Below are 11,435 nucleotides of genomic sequence, written 5' to 3'. Positions count from 1 at the left end.
TGTAATGAGGCCCGATGTCTTTTTTTCCATGATTCACTTTTTGTAACAATCAGAGTTTTTAGTACCGCTGTTGTTCGAAATCAGCATTTGAAGGTTATTGCTCCTTCTAACCAGCAAGCCTTCTGTGAATATCTGAAGTGCTCAGTGCTGTGTGGAATCGTGGATACTTTCGGCTTGTGATCATGTACACTCTGTTCCTTCTGCTTGTGACATGTATTTAATGGAACTGTGTATCCAAGAGAATTTCCGCTTTATGTACACAAATGTGTGGTGCTGCTGGTAAGCAGAGAGAAAGAGTCGAGACCAGCAGAAATGCAAACATTTTAATATACGTTCATAAAGTTACATACTATGCTTTACAAAAAGAGACACGATGCGCCCATACCTGACCCAGCAAGATACAGTAAACGGGTGTACTTTTATTGTACAAGACAGAAAGTGAGACTGCATAAGTAACACAGGTAAAAACGATGTCATTCACATTGTCAAATAGTAGCATCAGCAGCAGCGTATGTGTGGCCTGCACAGGATAGTGGTTACTGTTTTTTCATGCGAATTGCAATTTCCCTCTACAAAGAAAAACATGTTTTTTCTTATTTGCTCTGCGTTCTATATAGCGTACAGAGATTTTACTGTAGGGCAATCTCAGGGCTCAGCGAGATATAAACGATAATGGTTTGCAAATAAACATTTGTAAATAAAAATGTAGTCATGGCACATCCGCTTTTGTGAGGTACGTGCAATGGCCTAATCCATGCAAATGTGTGTACAACAGAAGAGTGAGGGGGTGGGGGGATAGGAAGAGAACTCACAGTTAAACTGAGCTCTGGGTATTATTCGAAGGACAAGAAAGAGGAGGATTTCCCTGAACAGGAGGACATCGAAAGATGCACGTGAAAGTGTAGAGGGGAGTGGTACAAGGTCTTCATCTGGAAGTGGCCTAATCCTGTGAGAGGAGGTTCTAAGTAACACCAGGAGGGATACACAAGCGAATAGAAGAGCGGAGGATCAAATGAAACCTTAAAAGCGAAAGCAGATTCTCATGAGCGATTGTAGTGGTGGGGGCTAAGACAAGGAAGCCGGAGCCTTTGGTTGAAGGGGGAGTGGTGCATTGCATCTCATTGAAGGAGAAACAACCCCATATGTGGACCTGATAAGTGAGTAAAGCGAGTGGAGGGGGGAACAGGACAGACCTGCACAAAAGCCAGCTGAAAGGGTTGCTGTGCCCTGGACATGCAGCCAGCCCCAGTTTGGAAGTAGCGTGGTGTCACTGGTTGGCAAACCATGGTGTCATAGGTGGGTACCAGGGCATGTGGGGGTAGGGCATGTACTCATTGTTTAGAGAGCTATTGTGTTGGAAACAATGTTTCAAATCCTTTCAGGAAGAGATTTGGGTTGTTGGGCACATTTTGGTTCATAGGGGGAAGAATGTTGGAGATGGTCAGAGCACTTCCAGAGAAAGATTAGACCAGAGTTGGAGTTTCTTAACTCAGGGATTCCCAGGCTGATGTCTGTTTTGGTGTGAGGGGGCCCAATGTTTCTCGCTGTTGACAGTTTCACAGCAAAGTGTTTTTGAAAGTCAAAATGATAGTTATTGTCGGTGATGCAGGCCATCTTGAAGATGCACTTGGATCATATGGGCAGCCAGTGGACCTTGATGAGGACCAGAGTAATGTGTTAAATGTGTCCCGTGCCACACATCTATCACACTTCCCGATGCTGCATTGCTATTTAGTAATGTCAATCCTTTTCTGGTGAACTCTGTTAGGTTGATATTCACATTTTATAGTTTTAGAATTATATCAAATGCTCGAAACAGTATCCATCCAACAAGGGAGGGAACTACCATGCCTTTCCCTTCACCCATGCCTATCGCATGGAAGCCATTCTATGGTTGTGAGCATATCCAGGAGGCACTAACTGGAGTGTCTGGAACATAACCTAGTCATGCATGAATGAATGAACTGCAGTCCTGAACATATTATGAACTACAGTCCTAAACATATTAAGCAGGACTGTTGGAACTCCACTCCCCTTCACGCTGGACAAGCTATGAAGAACACTGCTCCTTGTCTCCTTCTTATTATTAACTCGTATTAATTCTACTCCAAGATCTCTTGGTCAGGGACAAACACATAGTTATAGGACAAATGCCTCATGCCAGTCTTAACAAGGAGGCAACATTTGTGTCCCGGTTACCTGAGTTCACATTGACTTGTGTGGCCTCTGCCTAAATTCAATTCAATAAAATAAAAATCTGTGGAATGAGAACAAATCCACGTGTAGGTATTTACCAAACAGGACTTTATTAAACCAAAGTCTTGTGGGTTTGTCATTAGTGCCTCATCAACTATATTCCCAACAGAATAACATTTAGCATGTGCCTAAATTGTGATGTGGGGGTTAGATGTATTCATAGTCATTGGCCTCTATAAAACATCAGATTTCAATCTACTGGCATTGTTGGTTGATCCTTAACACCAGAAGATGAGGGACAGAGAGTTGGATGATGCACTGTAAACAACATAATTGTATCAATTTCAACAGTTGCTATCACAGCCTTGCAAATGTTCAAGAATTTCTTGAGGAGGTTGCAACACCTTTCTTTTAAGATTAATTCCATGCTACCCGCAGAGGAGGCTTACTCACAGATGTCAAAAATGGGTGAACTTCATCTCCAATAAGACAGCAGAGGAGTCAGTGGCCTATTTTAAACTCAGGAATAAGTAGTGACACCTACATCCACTGCTGCCAACAAACATCCGGCAGTCTAGTGCCCAAATCTCCTTAATTACAACAGGATGCAAAGGAATTGCATGTCAGACCTTTAATCAATGCCTGGCCAAACTATCTGTGGTGTGTCCTAGCTATGAGTTCTCTTTTTCTTAATTAACAAAGGAACCAGTATATTAACTTCAATTTCACAATAAAAGTGGTTTTCAGAGACAGAAATTATTACTAAAACAAGGGAAACATTATTAAAGAGCCACGCAAATAAATAGCGCTGTGCACATTTCTGACAGCAGTACAAGGAAAAGAAAACTTAAGTTACCTTTAATGTCTATTATTTCTGAACATGGGCGAGACAGAGAGAGACATATATTATGTGAGCGTCTCCTACACATTTCCCATGACAGATTTTAAGGATATATTTACAAAAAGATTGAATTAAATAAATGACTCCACCCTTACCAGTCTTCAAATACACTTGTGTTGTCCTTATTTGGCATTGATGTTACAATAAGGGCACAGTGTGTATCTCTTAATTTTGAACAAGATTTGTTGAATGAGTGTAAGAATATTATAACATGTGGCAAAACGTCAAAAGATGAGATGCGTCCCATTGCATTATACCTACACATAACAACGAGACATAGAACGTCAGGGCCCAGATCAGACCAACTATTTCTGATGGTTAAATGTAAATGAAAGCAGGTGAAATATCACGCAACATGCATGCTTCGCTGCTCTTATTTTTCTCAGATTTATTTTTGAAGTAGGTATGTCATATCAAATACACCAAAGACTCGAATCACCCCACCAGTGGGCCTTAGGTAGCAGAGGAGCTTACACTGCAGAGCTAGTACAACCGGTACAGAGGCAAGCAGCATTTTCCTTTTCAATATACATTTCTCTTCCCTTCTGTCATTCTCAAAGACAAGGAAGAATCAGAGGAGAGAAGGAAAGTGAGAATGGCAAGCAGAGCGCGATAGGTGGAAACCGGTGTAGACTGTAAGGGGGGGGCAAACATACAGCACTTGTAGCGCACAGTTAGCACTGCCTAAAGTCCTGTAAAGGCAGAAACTTGATTTGATCTGCAATGCTGTTAATCCCTAGACAAGGCATGTGCAAAGGTGAGTGAACAATAAGGTGGTGAAACATTGGTTGTTCAAGTGTAGGCCGTTCATGGTATGGACGCTTACTGGTTAATGAATTATTTTAGACTAATATGTTTGTTATATATGTACCGCATGCCGTGATGTTTTTATAATTAGTTAGGATTCTAGTTTTTAAGGAAAACTGTACATTTCTTCGATCTTTCTGCCTGCACTTATTTCGGGATGTTGACAGTGTGCTCACGTATTTCCAAATGATAAACATTCATTGAAAGGCTTTTTTCTTGCAGGTCATGTAGATTTTTAAGTGGAGTTTCTAAATAACAAATGGGACCATAAGTTGCAACCCCCATGTGGGCACATGCCATGCTTGGACGGATCATTTTTCATTGGTCCTATCAACTGGTCGATTTCTCAGACCCCAAAAACAGGATTCTCCCCGTGGTTATCCTAAATATCAGCGGATTATTCGAGTGGTAACTTCTACTGCATACCTGCACTTAGTGGTGGCTAAACAGTACTGGTCTCTCTGTTCAGGGTACTGTCAACTTGAAGTTAAGATGTTCAGTACACCTTCAAGAGAATAAATAATGAGTTTGCAGTAAGGTTTTTGTTAAAAATATTAAGCAAGTAGTGTTTTTACTTAACATATTGTGGCTTCAGAACAACACTTGTGTACGAACGTATACATGAAAATGCATAAGGGGAAATGTCTCGTGTTCGGATATAGTTGTTTTGGAGATAAACATGTTCCAGCTTTGAGTCTTCATCTTCATCTGCACTGCAGATGCAATGGTCAGACACAGTACTGCAAAAGAATAACATCAGAGTTAATTGAACATTTGAGTTATGTAAATAACTCAGGACAGCCATTTTGCATTATTCATATATATTTATACATTTTTGTAATGATTAATACTGGTACAAATTCTGTTTCTGAGTACTTAAAATTTCATCAGATATAGAAACTGGGGTGCAAGTAGATAGCATGACTTTTTGTTCATAACACTAGGTTGTCAAATTGGTGAATTCGGATAATAACTAAAATCCCATGTACTCACAATCAGAAAATTAAACAACTATGCCACATGATACAAAATTCTATATTATATTATCATGATGTTGATTGTTGTAAAAAAATCTCCAACCCACTTCTACTTAACACGATTCCACAGTAAATGTTCAAGTATACTTTAACCTGATCATTATTTCAGAGGTCACCTTTAAGATGTCATGTCAGATAAGCTTGTGAACCTCTTTTCGTGTGTAAGAAATAAACTTGCATTAATAGATGGTGGAACTAGTTAGTGTCTTTGAAACAAAATCATACTTTTTGGATCATCTTTTTAAAGACCTTTCACACTTTTGAGATGAGCTGTCGAAGAGTTTGAAAAAGACAATTTACACTATTACAATACTATGCAGTGTCAGAGACTGTAAGAAGTAGTAAGTAATGGAAGTCTTCATAGGTTCTGAACCATGTATTCGACAACTTCCAGTTTTGTCGTACCTTTATACAAACCCAACGAAACACATGTGGTTATGGATGAGGAGTGAACACTAATTTAGCAGTACACTATCCATAAACATTAAAATATACTTTAAAACATGACAAATTTAAATTAAGGTGAATTTCATTTAACAGTACTTTGGTAAAACATATATGTCTAAAATGAAGCATAGGACCAATTTCATAACAAAACTAAGTGAATGAAACGAAAAACCTGAATATACAAATAATATAGAAATACATTCGAATATGGAATTGGGACATTTTGGAAAAGCCATGGTATTACGGGGAAAAGGGATGGAAAATAATGAATATTGCTGAATGGTTGAAAAAAAGACCAAATTGCTTTCTGCAACTTTTGAAAAAATGTAGGAAAAGATGTCAGTTGTTGATTTTTTAGATATATTGGAACCTTTCCTAGAAATGTACAGTCGAACATATGGTGTGACTATTATAATATCTTATTTTCTTTCTCTTGGCAGTTGTTTTTTTTTTTTAGTTCTCTCTTTCTTCTCGGTCTATTCCTGTGTCTAGTCTGGTGAATTTGTATTTTCGGGTGGTCTTCCATTTGAAGAAGGCAATTTTATTGAAAGGTTTGCGTAATAACTTTCTTCAATATCAGGGGTTGCAAAAATGGGAAAGTCACATTTCTGACAATCCTGCATGCGGTTCATTAAAGGAGTTTTTCAGTAAACTGAGATAGTGGGCCTCATTACGAGGTTGGAGGTAGTCATGGTGCTATTAGCGCCATGACTACCTCCAATACCGGTACCGTGTCCGGTCCTGTTCAATGGGGACTTACCGGTCTATTCCGACCTTTGCAGGACCGGTAAGTCCCCATTGAAAAAGCCATTCCCCATTCCCATTTCAGCCCCCATAGGGCTCAATGGGAAGGGGGAACGTGCTAATAACGGTACCACAAATTGCGGTACCGTTATTAGCTCTGAAGTCCCTTAACGGGTCCCTTCCATAATGCCTGGTAAAACCAGGCTTTAAGGAAGGGACCCGCTAAGGGACCTCGTAGTAGGGTGGTAAGGGATTACCGGCACCGGTGCCCTTACCGGTGCCGGTAATCCCTTACCGCCCATCTCGTAATGAGGCCCAGTTTCTGGTTAACCCTACTGCTACTTGTTACCCTAACTAGGCAACTGCAGTTCAGGGAAGTGGTTACAAAGGGGTGGTTTATGTGCCTATCATTCCCAAGGGGATTCGAACAACTGCCTAAGTCGGGCTCAGTCTCCAAAAAATCCAAGGAGTCCCCAAAGGTCTGCTTGTAGGGCCTAACAACATATCAGTCAGCCGCCTTAGGGTTATTTCCTCAGTAGGGAACCTTCATACTGAAATTCACTTTAACCTGGAGTGTCTTCAGGTTCACCCGCTTCTCCCTACTGTATAACTGGCCTTTTGAGACTAATGGACCCATCAGTGCTGTACTTTGAGGGTCCTTGATGCTCACATTGTTGGCTGAAAGAGTCCCTCTTCACTCTGCAGTACTTTGAGAGGTCATAAAGGGCTAAACACGCAATACGCATGCCACATATGGTGCAGCCATGTTACAAAGACAGACCCCCAGCACAACTCTGAACTGTGCAGCATCTACACCCATAGAACATTGTTATCAGAGTATAATATTATCCACCCTCCTGTTTCGAAATGTTAGACTTGGAACAAAAACTGGAATGCATCAGCATATCCATAGCAGCCCATCATATCCTTTTGTTTTCCAACTACATTCATCATGGTCTATTGTAGACAGTACTATATCTGGTTACCCCCCATTACTTTTCCAGAGTTTGTTACATAGAACAAACATAATCTGTTTCAATAACCATGGAAATGTCACAATTCACCACTCTCTTGACAAGATTTAGCACTAGTAGACCATTAAACTGCTGACTGGACCAGCATACGGTAAATAAATAAATTACTTAAAAAATTACTCTTTACATAAAATGACATTCCAAACACCTCCATCGCTAACGCTTTCTTTGCTCTTATTTAGCCTTCGCTGCAGTGCCTAAGAGCCTGCTTGGGATATGCAAATAAGCAACATAATAGCATGTGCTTCCATTCCCTTTTTCTATGAATGTCTTCATCCTCCTTTTCAGAGCATGTTAAGATGGTTGGTCTCAGTGGCAACTGCAGTCAGTCAACCTCATTTTAGCAGTGCAGGTTATTCCACTTAAGGACAAGACATAGAATCTTACAATGAAAGGTTAGTCTCTGCTGCTGGGCTAGGGGAATATGTCGCATTTGGTGGTTTGAGGATATGTCTGTCACTTTCTCCCTCTACCAAACACACAGAAGGGTGTATATTTACCCTAGTTGCCTCTGGGAAATCCATGAAGATTATTTGTATGTATTTATTTATTGAACATTTGTATGGTGCCTATACAGCAAAGTGTTTCTCGGAGCCACAAGACAGGGGGGGGGGGAGCAAGGAAGAAAAACAACAATAACGGTCCTACTAGGCCTTGTGGCATACAGTGTGGCATACATGTGGCAAATACAGCATAGAAAAGTGCAAGGGGGGGAGATCAGAGTGAGGGGATGGGATAGGGATGGGGTGGAGAGGGATTCAGTACTGGAAAGAGAGAGCGCAGGACTGGGCAAGTGCTAAAGGGTGCCCAGATGGGTGAATGCCTGGGGTAAACCGGGGGTAGGGTTAAGTGCACATACAGGGGTGGATCAGCCTCAGAAGGCTAGTCAGGGAAGTGTGAGTGCTGGTAGGAAGGGGTGCGAAGGAAGGCTAGTTGATGAAGAGCCTGACCCCAGTAAGGTTCAAAAGGGAACACAGGCAACCAGTCTCAGTGGCAGGAGGAGATTAGCAGGATAGGGGGAGAGGGAAGGAGGAGGAGAAAAGGAACATCTTAAGAAGCTTCTTGAACTTAAAGAGATCCGACTCAAGTCGTAGAGGAGCAGGGAGGCCATTCCAAAGGGAGGCTCCGGCCAAAGAAAGAGATCTACCCTTCACTCACTGCTTGGAGAAAAGTCTGATCTGCAGAGAATTGGAGCTAGAGGGCCCAAGGAATCTAGCAGGGAGGTATTTAGAGAGAGTTGGATTTAGCAGTGACCCAAGCCCCAGAAGACATTGTGGATGATGCAAATGGTCTTGTATTTGGTGCTTGCAACCACTGGGAGACAGTAGAGATATTTTAGGGCTGGCGAGATGCGGTCCTTGGGCTTGAGGCCATGGATAAGTCTTGCAGTCCTGTTCTGGATTAGTGGCAGAGGGTGAAGGGAGGAGAGAGGTAGATTAAGGAATAGAGTGTTTCAGTAATCAAGCCTTGAGAACCAGAGCTCTAGCGACATTGAGCTTCTGGGAGAAGATGAGGAAAGGGAGAATGCCTCTAAGGAGGTGAAGCTGACAGTGAGCCTTCTTGGCAAGACCAGTGATGTGAGGAGAGAAGGTGAGAGAGGAGTCGAAGATGACACCCACATGTTTAGCCTCAGACAAGGGTGAGGGGAGGGGCCCCAAGGAGTGCCGCCAAAGTGTAGGAGGGATGGAGGGGATAGGAGTCCCAATGAGAAGAATCTCAGTCTTACTACCATTAAAGCAGAGATCAGTAGTAGCGCACCATGCCTGAATAGCAGTCAGTCGGGAATGAGAGAGGAAAGAGAGGAGGAGGAGGAGGGAAGATTAAAGGAGAGCTGTGTGTCATCAGCATAACACTGGAAATGAGGAAAGAAGTTGAAGATCAAGTGGGCCAGAGGGGCAAGGTAAATGTTGAAAAGCCACAGCGAGAGGATAGTGCCCTGAGGTCACTGAATGTCGAGAGTGAGGTAGAGGAGAGAAAAGGGCAAATTTGCACTTGACAAGGCCAATTTGAGAAGAAAGAGGTCAACCGGTCCAATGCCGGTCTGTGATACCTAGGGTATCACAGAGCCGATTTATGAGGATGGATTGATTGACCATGCGAAAGGCAGATTGAGGAAGATAAGGGCAGAAGGAGTGTTGGAGCTGAGGTTTGAGAGCAAGTCATCATGGGTGTTCAGGAGAGCAGTTACTGTGCCTCTGTCTGCTCTGAAGTCAAAACAAAGAGGTGATGGCTGGAAGGTTTAGACTGAATCTTAACCTCTGGCATTGCTCTAGGCAACCCTCCAGACCATAGTTCTTCACCTGCCAAACCATTACAGAAGGGGAAAGACCATATGCAAATCAGGCATGGTCCTACCCCAAATGGGGCAGTCCAGTCCGAACTGCTAGGTCACAGCCCTTCTGCACGAGACCACATGCATCCCCAGACATGTTTCGGACTTACTGGGTCTCATCATTGAGGAGTAGCTTCGGTCTCTAGGCCCAGCAGGCACGGGACCCACATCTCAGCATACCTGTCCCACTCGGGGTGACAAAGTGAAAACAAAGAGATGATGGCTGGAAGGTTTGGTTATTTAACACCTGCACACCTCTGTGCCTTTTTCACCCTCAAGCCCTCTCTAGGGCTGGTAATCCTTCCTATTTCCCTGTGCCCACCCCTGGTCTCCTCCCAGCAGCTCCCCTTTTAGGTCTTCCACCCAGGACATCCCCTTTGGCTAAGGGCCCCGAGGCAGAGGGCAGCTCCTGCAGTAGCAGCTCCAGATTGTGTTTGCCTATGTTCACCGGTGGAGCCTGCAATGCAGCCATCAACCAGCAGTGACTGACAAGGTAAGCAAGGTACGGACAGGGTGAATATCCATTACTGCTCCCTATTAAAATGTCCACCTCTCTTTTTACTTCTACTAATGAAGCGTGTAGTCTGCTGCACGTCTCCTACAGTTGTATGTTATCCATTTGTGGCAGTCAGGCCTCTATCCAGGAACCCTGAATCTGGGTTGTTTGCATGTTCTGTTGTGTTATGAAATGTAGTCTTTTTTCCCCTCTATCCAGGAAATTCGAATCTAGGTGTTTTGCATTTGCTGTTGCGTCATGAAATTTAGGCTTGTTTCCCTATATCTAGAAAACTCGAATGTAGGTGTTTTGCATTTGCTGCTGTGTTTTGAAATTTAGGCTTTTTCCCTCTATCCAGGAAACTCAAATCTAGATGTTTTGCATTGCTGCTGTGGTCTACCTGCTTGCTGCTGAGCCTCCTAGTGAGTTTGTTGTGCATTATGCAGTTTCTCAATTTGTCTCTTTCTCCCCCTTCAATCTATCTGCTCTCTCCCCCATGGTGCTTTCCATCTCCCCTATCTTCTCTAACTGCTACTCTATCACCTATCATATTTCTCTTCCGAAGACTGGAAGGGAAAAGTTCAAGAAAGATCCAAACCAAAACTCAGGACCTCCTGTACTCACTCTGCTCTACACCCCTCCCTTCTCCCTCACCTGCTCTCAGGCCTCGCTTGGCCCCCCTCCCCCTTCCTTCCTACTCTCCTCTTTCTCGCCCATATCACCTGATGACGTCTCAAGACAAGTCCTCTCTATGAAGGTCTCCTCCAAACAGGTGCTCCCCTGCTCCTCCAGAACTATCAAGGACAACATTGCCTCCCTTGCTCCACCCTTGGCCGACGTCTGCAATCAATCCTTTGCCACTGGATCCTTACTGCTACTCCTCAAGCACTCCCTTGTGCACCCTCTCTTCAAAAAGCCTTCTCCTGGCCCCTCCTGCCCGGCTAACTACTGCCCTATCTCCATTATCCCCTTCCTGGGCAAACTCTTGGAGAAACTGGTCATCTCCCAGCTGATCTACCACACTGAATCTGTTGGTTGTATCCATGACCACCAGTCTGGCCAGAGGCACGGAAACTGCACTCCTGAACACTCATGAAGACTTGCTCTCAAATCCCTATTCTAACTCTTCTTCCATTCTAATCCTTCTTGACCTTTCCTCTGTATTTGATAAGGTCAAACATTTCGCCCCTTTCCTCTGTATTTGATAAGGTCAAACATTTCACCCCTATAAATCAGCTCTGTGATACCCTTGGCTTCACAGACCTGGCACTGGACCTCTTGCTCCCTGACCGACCATCCCAGGTTGAGCTGGGCCTTTCTCTCTCCCATAACACTCTCCTTCTGCAGTGTCCCTCAGGGCTCTATCCTTTCGCTGTGGCCCTTCAACATCTACCTTGCCCCTCCAACCCATTCGATCTCTGCCTACTCAAATCACTTGCAG

At 43.4% G+C, this 11,435-nt stretch overlaps 1 protein-coding gene across 3 annotated transcripts in view; it reads right to left on the bottom strand.

Annotated features, from left to right (window-relative positions):
* Positions 1–309: 309 nt before the first annotated feature.
* Positions 310–11,435, bottom strand: part of ECM2 (extracellular matrix protein 2) — a 436,024-nt gene continuing 424,898 nt past the window's right edge. For all 3 annotated transcript variants that reach the window (XM_069643868.1, XM_069643867.1, XM_069643869.1), the window contains exon 10: positions 310–4,644. In XM_069643868.1, coding sequence (XP_069499969.1) covers positions 4,476–4,644 — 169 coding nt within the window. In that variant the 3' untranslated portion in view covers positions 310–4,475. The remainder of the gene's footprint in view (positions 4,645–11,435) is intronic.

This window comes from Ambystoma mexicanum, chromosome 2p (genome assembly GCF_040938575.1).
Source record: "Ambystoma mexicanum isolate Mex_15411 chromosome 2p, UKY_AmexF1_1, whole genome shotgun sequence".
NCBI classification, from domain to species: domain Eukaryota; kingdom Metazoa; phylum Chordata; class Amphibia; order Caudata; family Ambystomatidae; genus Ambystoma; species Ambystoma mexicanum.
Note: the sequence above shows the minus strand (reverse complement) of the source record. Positions and strands in the feature narration are given on the sequence as shown.